At 28.7% G+C, this 22,650-nt stretch overlaps 2 protein-coding genes across 2 annotated transcripts; one reads left to right on the top strand and one right to left on the bottom strand.

Moving 5' to 3' along the window:
- Nucleotides 1–158: 158 nt before the first annotated feature.
- LOC123294045 (ubiquitin carboxyl-terminal hydrolase calypso) lies at nt 159–2,423 on the top strand. The gene is made up of 2 exons (XM_044875114.1): nt 159–1,125; nt 1,390–2,423. The coding sequence occupies exons 1-2, from the start codon at nt 211–213 to the stop codon at nt 2,026–2,028; spliced, it is 1,554 nt and encodes a 517-aa protein (XP_044731049.1). The 5' UTR covers nt 159–210; the 3' UTR covers nt 2,029–2,423.
- Nucleotides 2,424–5,094: 2,671 nt separating this feature from the next.
- On the bottom strand, nt 5,095–20,819 carry LOC123294040 (clustered mitochondria protein homolog). The gene is made up of 16 exons (XM_044875105.1): nt 20,627–20,819; nt 15,339–15,437; nt 14,993–15,141; nt 14,333–14,494; nt 13,566–13,987; nt 12,539–12,905; nt 11,292–11,699; nt 9,934–10,108; nt 9,532–9,852; nt 9,227–9,432; nt 8,850–9,155; nt 7,807–8,421; nt 6,806–6,931; nt 6,524–6,739; nt 6,041–6,249; nt 5,095–5,810 (listed from the first exon to the last, which is right to left on the bottom strand). The coding sequence occupies exons 1-16, from the start codon at nt 20,715–20,717 to the stop codon at nt 5,651–5,653; spliced, it is 4,032 nt and encodes a 1,343-aa protein (XP_044731040.1). The 5' UTR covers nt 20,718–20,819; the 3' UTR covers nt 5,095–5,650.
- Between the last annotated feature and the right edge of the window lie 1,831 nt (nt 20,820–22,650).

Here is a 22,650-nt window from a genome sequence, read left to right as displayed (position 1 = left end):
CAAATAATAGTTATATACAAAGTGCTACGAAAAAAACGAACACATTGTCGGTATCCGTATAAAAGTAGTTATTTGAGCACCCTATATTTTTTAGGGACTTTTCTTCTGCAATTATTTTACGACATTCGTCGATAAACAAATTTGTTTACTGAGTAAATGTCAAATAAAATGATAAAAATTTAAAGTATTAACAATTATTGTTTTACAACAATGCCTGTTGATATTAATAGATTAACAGAAGGGTGGCTAGAGTTAGAAAGTGATCCAGGTTTATTTACTTTATTACTTGAAGACTTTGGTGTCAAAGGTGTTCAGGTCGAGGAAATATATGATTTACAAAAATCATTGGAAGGTCCAGTTTACGGTTTTATATTTTTATTTCGTTGGATAGAAGAAAGAAGATCACGTCGAAAAATCATTGAACAAACAGAAAGTTTTGTTAAAGATGAAGATATAGTCAATAATATATTTTTTGCCCAACAAATGGTTCCAAACAGCTGTGCAACACATGCCTTGCTTTCAATATTATTAAATTGTCCTGTTATTCATTTGGGGGATACGTTGCAACGGCTTAAGATTCATACCACTGGTATGTGTCCCGAAAATAAAGGCTGGGCTATAGGAAATACTCCAGAATTAGCATGTGCACATAACGCACATGCAATGCCGCAAGCTAAACGACGATTAGATAAAGGATCGGGTGTATCTACTGGTCGTTGTACCGCAGAAGCATTTCATTTTGTCAGCTACGTACCGATTAATGGAAATTTGTTTGAATTAGATGGATTAAAACCATTTCCGATCGATCATGGGCCATGGGATTCAGCAGAAGATTGGACTGAGAAATTTAGACGAGTGATGAGTGAGCGATTAGGTGTTACAACTGAAGATCATGATATTCGATTTAATTTAATGGCAGTGGTACCAGATAGACGATTGGCAATTACTCATAAATTAAAAATGTTACGAACTAATAGGCAAATTGTATTGGATGCACTGCAACAATTAGTGAAAATGAGAGACCCTGATAATGAAAAGATGAAACTTTTAACCGATGATAAGTCTGTAGTTGATATTGTACAAACGTTAGACAAAGATTCGAATGGTGACAAATCTACTGAAAAAGTAAGTTAAAATTGGAAATCTAATTAGCAATCAAGTAAAAAAAAAAAAGAAGCAAAAACCATCCCTTTCGTATTGATAGTAGAAACAAAATTTTGAAATGTTTCTGTTTGTTCAACTTCCTGTCTGGTTTTCTGTCTACCCGTGTAGATGTCAATAGCATAACTTAATACAAAAAGTGATCTAAAAATTCCAGCTTTGAAATATTGCTCATATACCTAGAATTATGTTCTCATTTATTATCTTAAATATTTTTTAATTTTTTAGATGATGTTAAGTCCATTAGATTATGCATCACCATTAACAATCACAACATCTCCAGCACCAAGTACCTCCAGCACGGATACATCATCCGAAATGAGTTCAACTTTGCATTCACCTACACAATCATGGAGTTGGATTTCATCAGAAGCAAGTCCAAATTCATCAAAAGATTTTCAAAAATTTGTTGTAATTCGTGTTGCTAGTGATGGGCGATTAACTGGTAAACGACCCATGTCCGATTCAGGAATTACATCAAAAAAAGTATGTTTGGAAAATGATAAAAAAGATGCGAATACACTTAATGAGAATAAATATGCTGAATTATTTGAGCCACATACATTTGCACCAAAAGATCTATTGGCATTATTAAGAAATTTAGAAAGTGAAATTACGATATGTGAATTAAGTTTAAAAGATGAAAATGATAAACGGAATAAATATAAAGTGGATGATTGTCGTCGAACACATAACTATGATGAATTTATATGTACATTCTTACAAATGTTAGCACAACAAGGACAACTTGCTGAGCTTGTACAGCAACATCCACTTGGTGCACCAATTCGTATACCTAGACAAAATTCGAATGTTATCAGTTCATCATCACGTCGATCTCGTACACGGAACAAAAGACGAAAGTAATATGGAATGGCATTATACAGGGTATTTTTTTCATTGTATTGTGAGGATTTATAATATGCAATTTTACTTCTTTTTAAATTATCTTTAGAATAAATACTAGGACGACTTATTTGCGTAAGAAAAGTATACCTAAAGTCCTTGGAAGTTTTTATAAATAACTACGTCGACACTAGAAAATTTGCACATTAATTCTCTATTCATGTCATGTAAGCAGATTTGAATGAACTATTGAACTTTCACGAATATATGCTTAAACCTTCCAAAAATAATATGTTACATAAACGGCGTGTGTAAACAGAATGTGCGGCAATAAATTGTATTTTATAACTAGCCTATTCCTTCGACTTCAATAAAAATACTAGCTCGACCCCTGTGAAATTTCGCCTCGAGTTTGCTGTTCGAAATATACTTAAATACTTTTTGTTTAGGTTTTATCCCTCTATTAATCCCCTTTACCAATTTTCTACCCCCTAGAAGGTGTGGTTACCATCCCTGGGCAAAAGCACCACTAGGCACCATATAACTTTTGATCTAAGGAGGAATAAAGCTTAATCCCCAAATTCCATCGAAATCGGTGCTATAGCTTAAAATTTAAAGATTTCGTCATTTTTTCTCCTCGTTTATTGGAGTAAATGGTATAAGTGTAATGCTAACCAGAATATCAAGAAGAGAAATCCGACCCTATTGTCTGAACTTTGACCTACTTGAAGGTCTTCTTCTCTCTATAGTCAAGAAAAGCACAGTTACTCTATAGACCTGATTTCAAGACTGCATGTTCTCTTTTTTTAAATTATTAACCAAGTCTACTTCATAGACAAAATTATAGAAAATAAGCATAAGATAATTTATTCATAAATCCTTACAGTTGGGGGAAAAATACACCTTAAACAAATTTGTACTGCGTACAAAAACTATCTGACAATTACCTCATTAGTCAAGTCAGTATTAATAATAACTTTGAATTTCTGTAGTTTAGGAACTGGTGGCATTGGGTATTTCTTGGAACTTTTTGTAATAAAATGTCTAAAAAATTAAAAACTACCTCTTTCAAACATAGTTCAATTTTAATTTAAACAAATAATCATGTAATAGAATTTTTCCATCAGTTCCTTAGCTAACAAGCTATAAAAAATAAATGCCTATTTCATTGGAATCTCATTTCTCATAAGAGTTTTTAGCGAAATATTTATAACACGTAGTATGCGTTAAAAAGAATATACTTGTAAACTTATATGTACATATCTATCAATTTTATTGAATAAATTGAATATTAAATGAAACTATACAATAAATATATCTAAGAAAGCTTATTTTTAAAACGTTCCTATATATTAAAAATGTGAAAGTAAGGATGTTTGTTTGTTTGTTTGTTACGCTTTCACGCAAAAACTAGCGAATGGATTTGAATGAAACTGTAAAACAATATAGCTCATACATCAGAATAATACATGAGCCATAATTTATAAATAGTTTGTGTCCCCGGATAGAGGGAACTAAACTTGTAAATTTTCTTATTTTGCATTTTAAGAAAAAAAGTCATTCTTTATAAGAAGTTTTGTTTATTCTGAAAAGTATGTAAGTATATTTAAAACTTCTTAATAATGTACAGGGTAGCCAAAAATTTGGAATCACTATTTTTATTTTTGGTAAACTTCCCTTCTTTTTTATAAGTTGGCAAAATGTTACTCAGAAGTCACTCGCAATTAACAATTATGACTCTATACAAAATACCAAGAAGATCCGTGTACTTTACTTATGGTATCATTTTTTATTTGAACAAAAGGTCTAATTATAAAAAAACGTAAGAAAGAAAATAATAATAAATCAATTAACATGTACTATCTGAGAGTGTATTTTTTTGTGGACTAGTTTAGAAAATTAAAAAGAAAATTTATTTTCTGGGATAAACATTCAATAAAGAATGGAATTGTCAAAGTTGGAAAGATCTGCTTGATATTTTGTATAGATTTGTTAATTTCGAGTAACTTTGTTTAGTAACATTTTGTCAACTTTTAAAAACGAAGGGTAGTTTACCCAAAAAAAACATCTCTCGTCTCTTGAAAAGTGTCTCTTGGGATCCATAACAAATGAATAAAAAAGGACATACAAATGAAAACAATTTACTTATAAACTTGTAATATATTTAATGAAAACTCAACATGTGCAAAAAATACATTACCAATTGACATTATATGGAAACTCAACAACAAATTAAAAAGGAAAAATTTTATCATGATGGCATAACAAAAATATGGCAAACTACAGCCCCATACACACAAAAACAATTCAAAAAAAAATAAACAAAAACAGTACGTATGTCATAAATGCGCATCGATCCGAAATGATAGGATATTTAAATACACAGTCCTAATAACACATTGTCTTTTAACATAGCATTAAACTTTTGTTTTAAATTACTAAAGCAATATTAATCACATCTTGCTTTCATACTTCATTTTGATTAAAAACCATTTTGATTGAATTTTTTGTATTTTATCTTTGTTCACAGAACAAAATTATATTTAATTCGATTTAGAATTTATCAAAAACGTTACATTTGTGTTTTTTTTCAATTTGGTAAAATATGGAAACCTATAAACCATTGTTTCTATTTTGGATTTAAAATAAAAAACTCAAAAATATTGCACAAAAAAATTTTCATTTTATAAACAGAAACGAGTTTGAAAAATTTTCAATTTATGTAATTTAAAAATTGTTCTTATTGTAAATAATTTCCAGTCATCCATAAAATACACCATACAAAGATTTTTATCAAGTGCGACAAGCGAAAGGATTGAATTTTTGATGTCACACTTAAACTATAAAATTTTTTTAAAGTAAATTTCATTGCCTTAAATATGACGTGTTTAATGAATAACCATAACAAAAAATAAATTTTCATTGTTGCCAAATTTAATTAAAATGAATTCATACAAAATTTGGCAAACTAAAAACGCGTCTCCATAATTAAACCAAATTTATTAAAATAATATGTATTGGTCAATTTTGTTCAAAATGGAAGACACATCGAATATTTTTTTTCTATTAAAAAAGATTTAAATTTAAAATGTTATGCAACAAAAAATATGTTTCATTTGAATAAATCGATGCACATGCTTACAAAATCTAATAATTAATGGTTACAATTTTTGGTTTAAAAATATCACTAAAAATTGTTTTTGTTTATTATTTAAATACTAAGGCTGGCTAAATAAATTTTAGGCTTTGTACATCAAAGGCTTTACAGTGTGAATGATGACGCCTCGTTTAATATAAGCCTTGCAAGTGTACAACACAACATAACATGTTGATATGTTTTAAAATATAACAAACGCCATTTTATTTAAATATTTGCGCTATAAAATATAAATATCTAAATATATTGCAACAAATCTTCATCGACTAGCATACATAATTTTTAAAATGAGGTATTGTAGGGGCTATATATTGTTTGTTTTCATGAATAATTTTAGCACCTGTGCGCGACTAACTTGTGCTATTTACACAAAAATAACGATTCACTAACCAAGGACAGTAATAATTAATAATAATAATAACACTATACAGTACTTGAGTTTTACAAATAAAATTCATGAATGGTAAAATATTATACGCTTCTACTTCAACTAGATATCGGTTCCACTTCTATAGCTCCTGGTGGATTACTTGTTGTGTTTTCTGTATTATCGGATTCTGTACTGTCTTCAATTTCTTTAAGTGGTGATTTTTCAGCTGCCTGTCGTTTTTCTATTTCAGCTTTAAAATTTTCAATGTCTTGTTGACTGAAAATAAAAATAAAAGCGATAAGAATATTTTAAAAATAAATAATTACATAAGTTATTCTAATCAAGAAAGAATATTAATTTCTTAGTTTTATAAGAAAACTGTCAGAATTTTTGCCTCAAAAATTTAGTGGTCGCGAAATTTAGTTTTCGTTAATATTTAAAAATAACAGTATTTTTGCGATAGAAAAAAGACCCATAGTAATATCGCCTAGGGCTAGATTACATACCTAATTTGTACAAAAAGAATTCCATTTATAACATTTAACATGTCGAGTACTGAACCCATTGATGGTGGTTGAATTTGTATTGGAGGTAATGAGGCACCAGCTTTTCCAGTATATATTTCATTCATTTTTTTCTGTAAAACTACTGCTTGTTGCGTTAAATGACGTAAACATTCAGATGATTCACGAGTTTTTTCATGATTTTCACCCAACTAAATAGGAAATTTTTTATTAGTAACATAAATATATAAAGATCTGTTATTGAATGTTTATATTGAAAAATAAAATCACTTTTAAAAGAGAGAAAATTAATTAAAATTGTCAACCGGGCTCTCTTTTACAGATCTGCATTTAATTATTTTATTAAATGCAGATCTACAACAATTATTTTATCTGAATTTCACTTTGAATATCGATTTTTAAGTTCTCACTAGCATTAAAAACTTCAAAAATAACAACTAAGTTATGTAAACAAATTTTTTTTACCTGTTGTTTGTAAATGGCGTATGTTTCTTTTTCATTATTAAGTGCTGAACGAAAATCACCCATACAACTTTGGGTTCGTGCTACTAAATGATAACTAACTGCTACTTTTAATGATTTTGCACCGTAATATTTAATATTTAAAGCTAATGCTTTCTCTAAGAAACGTAAAGATAATTCATATTCTCCAACTGCGTGTAATATTAAACTGATGTTACTCTAAAAATAGAAAATAATTTTAGATTCATGTTCTATAAATTTTATTAAAAAAAAAAAAAAACTTACATCAAGTTGTGCTATCTCTGGATGATTTTCACCACAAACTAGTAACGCCAAATAACGTGCTCTATATAGAAGTTTCAATGCGGAACTAACGTGACTATTAGCAAAACAGTATAAGGCCAGGTGAGACTAAAACAAAAAAAAATTTTACACCATTTTTTATTTATGAATAATTTTAATACACTATAGCCGTATGTTCACAGGTTGATCCTATTACTTTATCGCCTACTATACTCTATTTAACAAACACATGATAGGGGAATATTTCACACGATTATACTGGAGTCTCCAGAACAGTATAGTAGACCTTTATTTTGCATTTTAATCTTTGATGGATAACATTTGAATAACTTAATATTCAACCTTACCTTAAGCAGAGTAGCCAATAGATTTAAGATTTTGGTACTGACGAAGCGTAAATATAATATTGTAAACCTACCACCGTGCTATTAGGTTCAACTCAACTATTCTACTAGTCATTATAATAAAGAAGTTACACTCTACCGGAAACGTTTATATGTCTAAAGTACATTTTCTCTACTTTACCACTCGTCTCTATCTCTTTCTCGACCTAGATTTCTAAATAAATTTACTAGACCAGCAGTTATTATCAGAAGAAATTTTAACAATAGATCTGAATGTGCCCTTCAGGGTTTCAAAATCAGTACAGTAAAAAAGTACCCACGGATATATTAAAAGTTACAAGAAAAATATTGTAAAAATAATGCATTGTCACTCCAATCCTTTAAGTGCGATTATCACATTTTAAAATGTGCCCAAGTATTATATTCTGGTTGTTTAAAAATAATTATTCAACCCACAATTTTATTTCATATACGTATTCTTTTAAGGAAACTTTGTATGCCTCGAACTCTCACGTTGAATTGTATAAAATTAAAATAGAATATTTTAAAGTTAAATTAATATTTGTTTTAAACTCAAATTTCTACTCCATATCTCAATAAAATACAAAGATAATAGTTAAGGTGTTAGAAAATACTTACATATTCTGTGATTGTATACGGATGATCAATACCATTGACCCTTTCAGACATTAAAACAGCTTTTTGTTGGTATGCCATGGCCTCGGCATGTTCACCCATAATATAATTTAACCTAGCAATCATTCGTAAACATTGTGCAATTTCTGGATGCATAGCCCCATATACATTATTTAATAAATTAAGTGCTTCTGTAATTAATTCATATCCGTCTTTTAAATAACCTTGTTGAATTTTACTTTGACCAGTTGTATAAAAATTGTATGCATCTGATGCACGTGGATTAATATGTTTTACAACTGGGAATATATTTAAAATATCTTCTTCAAAAAATGTAACACGATTTTTCGATTCAAAATTATATTCACGTAATAAAATTTGCAAACCGGTTTTAACACAAAACGAGCGTAATAATGATATTTTTTGTAACGAATAATTTTGTACAATTGCGTCTATATTATCACCAGATAATTCAAAATCATAATATGATTTTAATTCACTACGTATTTGATTCCATAAACCACGTGGTGTTAAACTAGCCCATTCATTTCCTTCTGGTTGAGAAACTGTACCATTCCCACGTCCTTTTCTTTTATTACGTCGTTTGGATGTTCGAGACTAAAAAACAATATAATATTTTAGATATTGTACATTATTAGCAAGAAGGGTGATTAATAACGGAGAGAAGTTTTTCACTTATTTCTAATCTAGTAGAGGAAATTTGAAAAAATAGTAAATAGTTTTCTAATCTAGTAGAGTAAATGCGTATATTAACATCTTAAGTCTGCCTGGGTCCATTTTATGGTCTGACAGAATTTATCAAACAAAAGTTGTTGAAAATAATGGTATACATGAGATTCTGAAAACCTCGGTATCCATATATAAAAATTTACTAATGTTTGTTAGCGTGTTTATACAGGAAAATGGCTTTCTGTGGAACTTTATTACGCCACTCCGAAAATGTGCAAACTTTATAATGACACTTTTTAAACCGCATATTTATTATCAAAACTATATTATTTGAAGAAAATCATTTTTTGGCTTACCTCATCAACACCCAATTGAGGAGAAGGTACACTTCCAGCGTATAAAAAGCAATTTAAAAAGTGTGATACAGCCGCTGCTAAATTTAATAATTCTGTACTTTGCATGTATTGTGTGAAAATGTGTTTTACTGCGCGAAGTAATAATTCACCACAAGCAATACTATGCAAATACTCAAGTTGTTTGACTTTTGATAAGAGTGTCGCTACTTTGCCCAAATATCGAATATTTATACCACGACTATGTAGCGCATCCGATAATGTAATACCATCCATAGGCGCTGATGAATGATCAAGGCAATCACGAATCTAAAATAAACAAAAAAATAATAAAGATAAACATTTTTTTTACTAAATTAGAAGTTTGTGATAACACTTACAAATGTTGGTATTTGTACTGTAAGTAGAAAGTCTGCTGCATCTTTAACCAATTGACGTTGTTTTGTAATGCTTGCGCCTGTAGAATCATCATGATTAATTCCTGGTGAAAATACATCGGGATTGAAACGTATATCAAATTCGGTATCTTTCAAGGAACCCACAGCCAATGCAGCCGTACGTACTATTTCCTTTGTACTTTCTTCCACTAAAATTAAAAACATTTGTTTAAAAATAAGTCAACACTGCATACACTTGAGTATGAAGTTTAAGTGAAAGACATTGACACAAAAATTAAACAACTTACATTCTTGTTTATTTCCATCTGTAATACTTTCAACAATTTTCTTTGCTTCAGCAGCCTCTAATTCACTTTGTTCCATATCATTCTCTTTTTCAATATTGCTATTTGTTATTTGTTTTTCAGTCTTATTTTGTTTAGAATTTTTTTCTTCTTGTTTTTTTATACTGAGTTGTTGCAAGTGGAACGCAGCATATTTTATGAACATCATGTAACGAGAATCAACGAATGCATCAATTAATTCTTGACGAAGACAACATAATTTATGTTTATGTTCTAATGGGAAGCCTAAAGCAGTTACTTCTTTGCTTAAAGTTTCATTTTCCACTAAAATAAGAATACAATAAAATAAATTAATGTTACAATAATTAAAATAATAGTGGTAGCTGTTTATCATGTTTACCGTACATTTTAAAAAGTTAACATCCGGTGGGAAAGTACGTAATAAATCCAAAATATAATGGCGTCCATCATTTCCTATAATTCCTTTACATTCAACACTTGAACATAATTCCACTGATTCTCCTTTATCATTGAACACATTATGAGGTAATATTTTTAACTGTTGTCCAGCTTTATTTAACTGAAAAATAAAATTGAAGCTATTAAAATTAATTTCAATAATTTGACTTGTCAATATTTATGCAAAAATGTATCGATCTTTAACCACATAAATTCGTTCATTATTGTCAAAGAAATTTAAAAATATAGTTATTTTAGAGAATTTCAGAACTAATATATTATTTGGGCAATTTTAATTTTGGTTATCTCAATTTTTGTGCAATAGCATTAACTTTTGTTTACTGTCGAAACTTTTCATCTAGATGGTGTAGTAATTAACAGAATTTAAGGAGATAGATATGAATACCCGCGTGACTATTAGTTTAGGATTTAACTTCTTCCATTTTTTAGCATTTCCTACTATCAACCACATTTATAAATGTGCCGGTACACAATAATCGTTTGGGCACAAAATGTCTAATAGTAGAGGATACCTGGATTTTAATATAGTTGAATAGGTTATCATACTTCTGGAAAGATGAGGAATATTTGGAGACTATATTGTGAAGAGCCCACAAAAATTTTCCCATACTTAAAATTGCATCTCATAATAAATTGACTTTGCTCTGTGTTAATTAACACTTTCACTGCGACTGAGGTCATAGTTGTATCATGATTGAGCTGTTTCTTGGAAGGATTCCTACACGAAAGAATGTGCTAATAATGGGGATAGAATATTACTAGTGGTAAGAATAAAACATTGAATCAAGCCAATTTACTAGAAAAAATTCGATAAAAAATTCTCGCAGTGAACGTGTTATGTCTAAATATCTTTAGAGTTTAGACTCAATGCTAACCTTGTATTTAAACCCATCGATCTATTACACACGTCGTTCTTAATTTTGCGTATGGTGATTTTTATTTGCCAAAAAATCCACCATTTTAACAATCCAAAAAATGAAACTTTCAAGATCCCTAAAAGAGTATTGCAATGTATAAGTAACAAGAGCTAACAAGGGTAATTGTAATTATTTTCTTAAACGTAATTTTTGATCCTAGAAAATTCCAATTCCTTTATCTCAGAAGTATTTTTCAGCAAATACATCTCTGCACCATAGGACAGATTACTTTTATTTTCAGAAAAATTTTTAGTTATTTTTCATAACTTTTTTAGGTTTGTTTTTTCTTTATGAAAGTGTAAAATCTTGGTTGATACTTAAATCTGGGCCTAAAATGTTGCAATTGAAAACGATTTGAATACTTACAAGTTCTAAGTATTTAGGATTTGTTAAAACGGTTTTTCCAAAGTCAATCGAACCATACACAACACTTTGTTCTTGCTCACGTTCTAATATTCCTGGTATTATCGATTGTGCGGTAACACGATATCCTCGATAATCAATTACAACTGTACCTAAAGTGTACAATCCAGCCAGATCAACAGCACTATAGACACGAACTCCTTGTAAATCATTGCGAGGTGCTACATGTGCAGCAGCATCTCCTCCTAATTCTTTGTAATGATCACGTACATCGAAGCCCAATGAAAAAAATATATTATTCCAAATAAACATTTGCATTTTTGGTTCTTCACCCGGATTTATAGCCATTACATTTCCATCTATAACAGCTACTGCCCCTCTTGTTGCAGCTGCAACGAAATCGCTGTGAACCTACAAGGAAAATAATATAAATTATTGTTTTTTTGTTTTATTAAATATAAATATTTTCTCAAAATGAAAACGCAGAAGTTAAAACAAATGTTTTGGGGAAATCTAAAAAAAATTAAATACTAAGTTGGTATCTGCATGTATAAAGATTTACTTTTAGGGAGTAAAAGGGCTATTTTCATTGCTCTAATACCACTTTTTCCTTTGTAAATGGATTATTATAGACAACTTATACGAAGTTCGATGATGAATTTTCATCTCCCATATTGCCCGTAACTATAATATTGCCTTTTAAAGTTCGCGTTTTATATGTCAAATTGTCAACATAGGTAAAGTCAATATGCCCTTAGTCGTTGGAAACGGTGTTTACTTTACCGGAATATTTTAGATTCCATTATTTGTTTAATTTTCCGAAGTTGGAAATTGAATTCACATTTGTCTTTGTGTACATACACTGCCAAAAACATTGGGCATATTAGGCGAAAATACTTTGATTGTGATTTGGTTAAGCCCCCATCTACTTGTTAAATAAAATATATATACCCCCAATCTATGTTCTGAAGTCAATGATTATATTTAAAACGAAACAGGTTTTTAAAGTCTTTGATACGAAGATTAGAATAAGTTATATAAATTTTGCACAATACACAAACTTAAGCACAACTTTTCACTTTGCTCTATTTGACTCTACTACTGAAGACTAGCTAGATGTATCGTTTAACAAACACTTGTGGAAAATTTATAGAGAACAAAAATTGGTTAAGAAACCTTTCAAAATTTCCAAAAAGTACCGCAGATTTACCTATATTAAATAAAAATCAATAACGATTTTGAAAACTCACCTTAAAAATAGCACGCTCTCGAAGTAAACGTTCAGGAAGATTTCGTCTAGGCAATTCTCTTGTGGTTTGTAATTCTTCATTCCAATCACGAGTTTGGCCAGGAATATGCTCTTCATAGCCTAGTTTTGATGAAAATGTGTCTTCAGCACGAATTGCATCAATTGTATGTTCAGAAAGTGGTGCAGCCCAAGCATATAATTGATAGGGTGTTGCTACCCTTTCAAATGGATGTCGTGCAGTTCTTTTCTTTTGTAAAAGAGAAAAATTCCTTTTAAATCCAGGTGATATTTGTGATAACAATTCTATTAGAGAATGACATAAATGACTGGGTGATCCAGCTTTGGGGTTAAATTCTTCAGCTGTTGATCTGTAAATAAGATTAAATGTCTATATTATTTCAAAATTAGTGATTTCTAGATATTCCAAGAAAAATTATCAAAACTCGTTGTAAACAGAGGGAATCAGTGACAAAGTAATGGTGAACAAGTTCAAACACACAACCGACCGAATTGTTTACTTTGAATTAATGAATAAAATAATTTCGAAGAGTTTCATCGACTGTGTTTATAACGTTTATTAACTTATTTTCGATTTATAAAAATAGGCTTGTAAAAAAACAAATAACTGAAGAAGACCTCCAGTTACTACAGAAATTTTCTCTAAAACTCTTGGCATACTTTTCCTTAATTTTCTTTTGTTTGTTTTTGGTTTATAAAAAAAAAATTGTTTTAATTTTTGACATCAATAAAATTCAATTAAAATTTAATTCCATGTTATTTCCTTAAACTTCTCTGACATTTCCGTGATAATTTCAGATTTTCCCGATGTGATCACTTTACATTATAATGAGACCAGCTGATGAAACTAGTTGATGCAATAGAATGTCTTTTTCTATCTAACTAGGATGATGCAATTATCGGGAAAAAATATCCTCTACCACCGAGAGATGATTATTCTCTGTTTGACTACTATTCAGAATCAAAATACTAAAATTCAAAATAAGTTATATTAATTTAAAAAAACTTACTGGTTGATATAAAAACCCCTTGAACAAGCTGATATGTGATAATGTTTATCTTCCAAGGTCACTACATGCAAATACATGAGATCTCCATGCATTTTTCGATAGCCCGGTGGTGGATTCCAGCCAGATGTTGTTAAAACTTTTATACATTGAGGACCTTTTTGATCTTTTGCTTGTGGTTGTAAAGGTAACAAAGGTCGATCTTTATTTCCAGGTATAATGTAATCAGGTGGTGTACAATCAACACTTTCTGGACGTGTTTTCTTCTTTTCCAAAATATCACCTTGTGTGATCGTATTCAAAAACGCAAGTGAATTACAATCAGTACCATTGTATGCATCCGTCGGATCTAAAGACTTTAAAAGGTCACGAACATGTCGTACATGAATACGTGCTTCACGCATTGTATATGGTTCTTCAACCACCTTTAAAAGAAAAGTACTTATGTAATAAAGTTTTCAAAGATTCCGTTCAATTTGTATAAAGGAGTGGACCCAGTGAAAATTGAATGATAATTTAATATGTTACGAGGCGTTATGACTCGAAAGTATTATACAAATCTAAAGAACTGAAATCTTAAAAGAATTAAGAATGCTTATTTATTTTTCTGGCGCTTAACAATCTGACATATAATACAAAAGTTCTCAGAGTAATAAAAACGTGCCCCTATGGGCAAATTAGATTATTCTTAAAAAATAAAAAATAAAACTAAGTGTTTACAAAAGTTTTTTATTATAATCACTGGAATCGCTTTAAAAAAAATTAATTACTTTAATTATTGAGCCATCTTTAAGACCCTCAATATTTTTTAATTCAGCGAAATTATCAAGAGTGTTTCCATCAAGTTGTAATGAAAAGCAAGTTCGATGACATGTATCTTCTCTATCCATTAAAAGCTGATGAATTTCTTGAACTAACTCCATACTTGATACCTGAAATAAATATTTTTTTACATGAAATGTTTCATAAAATTAACAAAAGAAATAAATAAAACTTATGAACGTTTTAGAAGGTTTAGAAATTTGGAAAAATTTAAAAACAACGTGTAACGATAAAAATGATGTGTACAACTCCTATTTTGAGTCTAAATTTCAAATAATTTTCTTTAAATTTTCATTTCAGTTTCCAAGGTAAACGCACGTCAAAAAAATTATAGAAAACCATGGAAATCATTTTGTTATATTTATTATAAACAAATTTTGTATAAATTAGATTGAATGAATCTCTTGAGAATGAACGCAAGTTCGAAAAATTTTGAGATCAAATAAAAAAACTTGCCATACACTAATAATAAAATTATTTTTTATTATTTTAATTATTTATTGTAAAGAAATAAAAATTAAGCGCAATATTAGACCAACTCCGTTTTATCATTACGATATCTATCTTCCCAAGTTAATAGAATATATTTCAAATTAAAATGATCTTACCTGTATATCAAAAGGCTCTGTTCCTGGACTGACTATTTTGACTGTAAATCCCAAATCTTGTATAAATACCACTTCTTGTTCTTCTTTTTTGTCATCTTCACCATCTTCTGATACTCCATTAACCACATTTTCTTCGGTCTTTTGCGTTTCTATTAAAAATAGAAAGTTTCGGTACTAAATACTTAGCGTGCATTAACAGTTTCTATTGTTAAATATAATGTGTGGATTTTCTACCATGCTTAAGACTGCCTCAAGTGTCTTAAGTGCGAATCTTTTTAATTTTTAGTTTCAGGTATGGTCTTTTTTACCTTTTTACGTGCAATCTTAAAAATATTATTCAACTTACCGTCTTCTGTGCCATTTGTATATCCATTTAATGTCTTATGCTCATTACTTATTTGTTCAGTACTCCCTTCTTTTCCATTAGAATTTGAATTTATCTTATCTAGAAACAAGAATGAAAATTAAATGAAAAACTACAAAAATTTTTAGGGAAAAAAATAAACGAATAAATTTCAAAGAACCAGAATTTGTCTCGTAAAGAGAATTAACTGAGTTTTTATCTTAAGCAGGTGCCTATAACAATTTCCATTAATCACTTGAAAATCTAAGATTCTTCAATAATTACATAATCCAATCTTTTAAGGGTCGTTGTGCTTAACAAACCGGCTTGAAATTCTGTGTGTCTTCAAGTCATTGAAAACTTAATTGATAATTTCCAAATCGATTTATCGAAATTTCTGAAGTATATACATACACATGCTTAACTTGAAAATTATGGTTTTTAGAATTTAAATCAATGAAGCCATTTTTATTTAGCCGGTTAGAAAAGCTGCACTTTGTTCGAACTTAAGAGCCTGAGTATTTTGAAAACTATGGTGAAAAAAACTTGTATGAAACTTTTGTTTAGCTTATGTCAAAGTTTCAGTCTTCATAGTAGGTAGAGGGGGCATGGAAATTAGCCGCAGCGCTGTTATTATTATAAAATTTGCAATAAATCATGAGTTTTATTTAAAATATGACTATTCCATAGACATATATGTCCATCCATAAAATTATATTAATAAAGTAATGTGTTGTTACTATCGTAACTCCATTAAATAAAACTCATCCAAGGAGCGAATATTACATACCTATTAAGACTTTTGCTTGGAGTGTTAAAACTGTAGCATATTAAAGTTTCAGAAAAATTAACTGATACTCTAAAATTAAAACTTGAAAGTCTCCGTTACTCGAAAATTATAATATTTACAAAAAACTTATTAGAATGTCATTTTACATTTCTTTTTTTTAAATTAAATAATGGTAAAAAAAAATTTGAGTTACAATGGAAAAAAATCAGTAAATATAAAAACATAATAATTTCATGCTTCACACACCCTTCTAAAATATATTCATGAATTTGTTTTTGTTTCCGTTAAAGGTTAAATAGCAAAGGTGAATATGATAAACAAAAACATTATTGAAATGGTAAATAGGCTTCTTGTCAAGTGTTCATTTTATTTATAGATAAAGAATGAAATGACGTCTTACTCAAATAAAAATTTTAAAAAGAATTTAAAGAATCAATAATACAAGGTAAGCCATCGTTTCAACTTAAACTATGGGTGGAAAAACAAAATTAACGAATATGGTATTTTATTTTTCAAACATTTTAAACAATTTTGAAAAACATAGAAGACCATTTCAGTGAGTGAAAATTATGTTTGATAAATTATAAACTTGTTTTTATAATAAATTAATAATAACACAATCAGGTCGATTTTCTGTTTTCGTTTGTAATTATATTCATATACTAGCTGATGCCCGCAACTTCGTTGGAGGTTTCAAGTTTTTAAGAGACAGAAGTTATTTTCCCTATAGATACTCTTGTGGTCATATTTTCATTAAATCAGCTTCAAATACATTTTTACTCACGTTGCGCAAGGATTATACAAATTACAAACTTACTGTGCGTTTTCCCTTGAAACCAAGGGCAGTTTTTGGCCTTGACTCCGCGTCACAGAAAAAAATCATTACATGAGTTGCAAATTAAAGACATAATTGAGTACTCCACATGGTTGAACAATTAATTTTACTACCACGCATTAAAGTTTAATACTGTGAACAGTGTGAACATATTACAGTAAAAGAATAGTTTTTTTCGTGTCTTCCCCATTTTCGAGTCGGTAGCAATTAAAAATTAACTTCTTGTTTACATAATTTAAACTTTTTGTTTCCAAAAATATGCGCCTAAACGCATGAATCGATTTTGATTTTTTTTTTTTTTTTTTTTTGATTTGAAAGGAAATTTAATGGAGATTGTTCTTAGTTATGTTTCAAGTGCGAGTTTAGGGTTCCGTACGCGGAACAACTAAAAACAAGACCATGATCCACAAAATCGGTTCAGGTTGGAGAAGGCTTTAAGGAAAAAGATAATTTAATGGATAGTGTTCTTAGATATGTTTCAAGTGCGAGTTTAGGGTTCCGTACTCGAAAAATTTGTCGAGTTTTTTAATTTATTAAATTTCACTTGTTTAAGTTACCATTTAAATTTTTTGGGCTAATGAAAATTTGTATTCTACAAGTAAAAAAAGCAAGCTTAAATTTGGAATGGGTGGCATTATTTCCTCCAAAACTTCAGTAAATTTAATCTAATTTGATAGGAGTAACAGGCGTCTTGATAGCTTTAGTGGTTTTCCAATGGTGAACGCATTTGGCAAAAACATGCTTTATTATATTTAATATATTGTTATTATTGTACGTACAATTCCATGAAGTGAATGGAAATATATACTTATCAATTGATTTCTGTAAATAAATTTAATAATCACATTCTCTTTTTGATGTAATAATTATAATAGAGTAAATATAGTTTGACTCTAGAGTTATATAGACTGAGTGTCAAACGATTTTAAACGTGCCAACATTTGAGATAATTGCTTAGGTCCAATCATTGTAGATTCGTAAGAAAAATAGTAAAGTGATATTTGAAAATAGTAAAGTATTTTTTTAAGTCAAAAAGCAAAATGTGAAATCACGATGTTTTGTGCAAAAATTTTTACGATATGAAAATTTGACATTCAATGTATGTGTTTTTGATAAATGTCTCTATATTCGATTAATTAAAATCGATCAAAATATTGCGACATCTCAGAAACTCTGCATGCTATCATTAAATTAGCCTGATTTTTATACTTTTTGGATCAAAATTACCCAATCCACCAAGTTTCATCAAATTACAAAACAAAATTTTTTTTGCGTTTTTCTCGACTTTTAAAAGTACTCTATACGTGAAGCAATTTTTCATTTTCACCTAAAGTTAAACAAATATGTAATTAACATTTCTATTGGCTGGTTAAGTATAAATAACATTTTCCTTATGTTTAAATTTATTATAAATATATTTTAACGTTTTTTTATAGTTTATCGTTTAATGTGGGCATTAGGCATTAAGAAAAACTTTTGAATATTTATTTTTTGATAAGAGATAAAAATTTGTAGATAAAATGTACGAAGTAAATTCATTGATTCTTTTATAACATGGGGGGCATATTTAAAATGTTTAAAATTGTACATTATGAGAATCTTATGTTGGTATATATTGTTATGGATGTTTTCTAAGATACTATAAATAAACTAAAATATATATAATAACTCCCGAATATAAAACGAAACATATGTTTTTTTAGATGAAGTTCTAAGTTGGCCATTAAGAATTGACTTATTTTCATTTTTTCTTTCGATTTAAATTCTCAATACAAATACTTATTTATTAAATAAAATTTAAAAGATTTTAATACTTTTTTTTAAACTTTCCAACTACGTTTATACAGGGTGTGTTTCGGAATCCAGGGGCGTCGAAACGAAATGACTACATGGGGGCAGCCTGAAAGATACAAAATCTGAATTATAAGTACAAAATTTTAAAGGACTCTGAATGTTAAAAAAGTTCAACAAAATTTTTGCGCTTTTCAAACGCATGTGACTTCATTTGACAGATTTAGAGATGATACATTTTGCTTAATTGATTTTCGATGATTCTTTAGAATAGGGAATATTTATGTATTTGTTTTATATTTTTAATTTATTGTTTACACTGTAAAAAAGTAAAAAATATAAATACTGTTTAAAAATGCTGTATTTAAGTGTAAAAAAATATTTAAAATAGAGAATAATTTTAAGATATTTAAACGCAGTTTTTTGGCGCTCTCTGTTGATAACGTATAAGTACGTGATCTGTCAATTTTTGACAGTTCAATGTATAATTTACACTTTAAAAAAATGAATTTACAACACATAATTTACACTCGTTATTATTATGTTTTCTAATAAAAAGCCGTAGAATAGTATAATTTAATGAAATACCATATAAAATGTAAGTAATTAATATCATATAGTATGTCAACAAATTTGACAAGCCCGTACTTTGATGTCACGTCCGTATAAAAATTTGAATTTCCGTTTTAGAAATTTTTAAATACCCTCACTAAATTTGTACTTTTATTAATCAATTTTAACTAATTAAAAAGATATTAATTACTAAAATAATGGTTTAGTTGAAATGTCCAGCCATTAAAGTTACGGAAGAAAAATATTTGAATCAAATTTAAATTTCATGAATTTTCCCTATTTCGATAAAGCAATTCTAATAATTTTTTGAAGAAGATTAAATTCCAAAGATCCATTGACTGGCGACGCCCCTGGACTACTTGCTGGGTTAAATAGGTATATGACTGTGGTTAAGTCATTAACAGAAATTAATCCTAAACGATCTAAAAATTAAAATTGTTTGTTAAAAATATTTCCCGTGTTGAATCAATATTAAACTCCCCTCATTAACTGCAAAATCAAAATCCCTTTCTTATAAAAAAAAAGGCTAAACAAATTATGACAGATAAATTTGATTTTGAGTCGTAAATCGTAAAAACAACAGATGTCTCTGCTATTGGTAATTATTTTATATTGTCGATGCGATACAATAATATATTGAACTATAAAAAATTATAACAATCAAGACATTCGAAAAATCATTAATCGTCTCTTAATATTATAGAACTCCGGAAATACGCTGAATTATATATTTAATTTATCTTAAGAAATTTCAAGTAAAATTGCATAACAAGAAATTAATTTTTTTTATAGAAATTAAATCGCGTATGAGATTATAAGTGAAATTTGTACTTAAGTATTGTTCTAATTAATATTATGTAAAACAGAATTGAATTTCTTAATAATTTTATGAAAAAATTAATTCAGATTATTTATTTAATCAATGATAAAAATCTATTAAAAGATCGTACTATATTTACAAGTACAATAGTACATTAATATTGCGTTAATAAAATTAAATTAAAAATAATTAGAAAACACCAGATAAACTTTAATCGATATACAACTTTCAATACGAGATGATTTTTTTTTAAATTCCAAATAAAGAATGAAGATTGACACCACGTGACAATCACAAACTATTAATTTATTATGCAAATAAATGTTTAAAGAAATCAACCAAATGTAAAATTTAAAAAAAAAAATCATATTCTTAAATGCACATGATTTATAAAATATTTACAAAATTACGTAACATCACAAGGTTAGAATTCTAACTTCAAATGCATGGAATGCATTAGATATATAAAATTGAGGACAAACCTTTATTAATACTTGAATCATCTTTTGATACATCTTCATTATTTTTCACTTTTGTTTTAACAACTTCATTTACGTCGGTTCCTAAAGCCATAATCACTCCACAAATTCAATCAAAAAAGATGGATAAAAAGACCGAAACAATTTTACACCACACACCTCCCAACAAGACGCTGCACGTGCGTGCTTAGATGAACTATGAACAAATGAATATGATTGGTTGTAGATGTTATAGTTCATTCCATAAAAATATATTTGTGTATTCGTATGGTTACCAACATTTTAAAACTTTAATTAGAATTTCTTTTTATTATTATTCAGTGAAAATATTTACGATAAATTTATTATTAATATATTTTTTTGGCTAATCAAAAGTCAAAACTATTCGAATTTATTGTAAATAATTATGACAGCAAGTATTTAATAATCAAAAAAAGGTATTCATACAATTTGTTTTGATACAATTTTATTACTAGCAATTATTTATCCAATTGAAAAGGAGGATACTTTCAAGTGTTTTATTTACGAATTTTACACCAAATTTAAATTCGAATCTATTATGTATTCGAATTTATTAAGTATCTACAATATATTTACAGCAAAAACATTTGTTTTATATGTTCTTTTAACTTTATAAAGTCATCAGTTAAACTATATAAATAGTTAAAATAAATTTTAACCTATAATTTTTTAATAATGATTTTCGATTAAATTTGATATCATATTTAATTCAACGCCCAGATGTTTGGCCCAAAAGTAACCCCATCGGTAAAAAAACACCTATTATTATAAATATTATCGAAGATAATAAATGAGAACTCTAGGATATATCGAAATAAATTTCGATTTTTGCCCCAATTTCCTAGATCAGTTTTTTGGTATTTTTAAAATACGTATTTTCGAATACCAAGTAATCATCATCAGTAAGAATTAGCTAGTGATTACTCTTATTATGAATGTTACTCTTTGCTAATTTGGTGGCGGACTGCACAATGATATTTTCGTGTGTCTACAATTTATACTGTTCACAGTATCTGTCAAATTGTAGTATCAGTGGCGCTAGCCAATCAACTTCCATCAGTTGACTGTCATTGGCCAAGCACATTAATTTTTAACTAATCCAACAGGCGATTTAGGAGAAAAAATTGTCAGGGTCAGCTCCGACGCACGACTCGAGTTTACTCCTTAAATGTTGTATATTGTGCTGTCAGTTTCAAACAATAGATGCTTTGTCTGTTGTACTTACTATGTAGTATAATTTATATATGGTAATCTGAAAAACCGGAAGACGTACAATATACGTTGGGTTAACTAAAAAGCCAAAAAATTCGCAGACCCGTGCTAACTCGACCCTATTAAAGGCATGACCAACCCCCGTGGGTCAGTAAGTGAACACAATCAACATATAAATTTAAATGAAAATAGTTAAAAGTGGAAAAGTACCTATTTTGTTACATCAAAAGTAGAACAACATACTAAAAAAATTACAATGTATTAGAATTGATTTTTTCCCGATGAAATGCAGCATTCACTTTTAGTGTTCATAAGAACATGTCAAATTTACACCGAATCAACATTAAAAATGGCAATGTATGTAATTTCAAATGTAGAAAAAGAGTCGATTACTCGAAAATTAAACCGAAAGTTGAAAATTGGTACCTTTCAATTTTATTTGTTTTACTTTGTTTAACAATATTCCAGGCGAATGTCTTCTATTGCCCTTGACAACTTTTGGCTAAAGTATTTTTCTGTAGCTAGCGTGTTTTCTTTAAATACAATGATGACATAGTTTTAAATCGCAGTTCCTCCAAAAGTCAACCATTTTCGAAAATATATTTTGAATAAAAAATGTTCAATCTTTTTATGCGGATCAACTTTCTAATTTCAAGTGTTATTTTATCTCTTACCCTTTAGGATCTAACTTGAGCAACCCGAAGAACTAGGTCCATGTCAGAACATAATCCCCCCCCCCCCCAATCAAGTTATTTTAACTACAAAACGAACTATTATAGCCATAATAAATTAAA

This window comes from Chrysoperla carnea, chromosome 2 (assembly GCF_905475395.1).
Source record: "Chrysoperla carnea chromosome 2, inChrCarn1.1, whole genome shotgun sequence".
NCBI lineage: Eukaryota > Metazoa > Arthropoda > Insecta > Neuroptera > Chrysopidae > Chrysoperla > Chrysoperla carnea.
Note: the sequence above shows the minus strand (reverse complement) of the source record. Positions and strands in the feature narration are given on the sequence as shown.

What these genes read in the sequence shown, in the direction of transcription:
- LOC123294045 (XM_044875114.1), top strand. Translation starts at nt 211, where the DNA reads ATGCCTGTTGATATTAATAGATTAACAGAAGGGTGGCTAGAGTTAGAA. An exon ending in GTGACAAATCTACTGAAAAA is followed by an intron (nt 1,126 to 1,389) that starts GTAAGTTAAAAT and finishes TTAATTTTTTAG; the next exon opens with ATGATGTTAAGTCCATTAGA.
- LOC123294040 (XM_044875105.1), bottom strand. Translation starts at nt 20,717, where the DNA reads ATGGCTTTAGGAACCGACGTAAATGAAGTTGTTAAAACAAAAGTGAAA. An exon ending in AGGGGTTTTTATATCAACCA is followed by an intron (nt 12,906 to 13,565) that starts GTAAGTTTTTTT and finishes TCTTATTTACAG; the next exon opens with ATCAACAGCTGAAGAATTTA. An exon ending in GAGAGCGTGCTATTTTTAAG is followed by an intron (nt 11,700 to 12,538) that starts GTGAGTTTTCAA and finishes TTTTCCTTGTAG; the next exon opens with GTTCACAGCGATTTCGTTGC.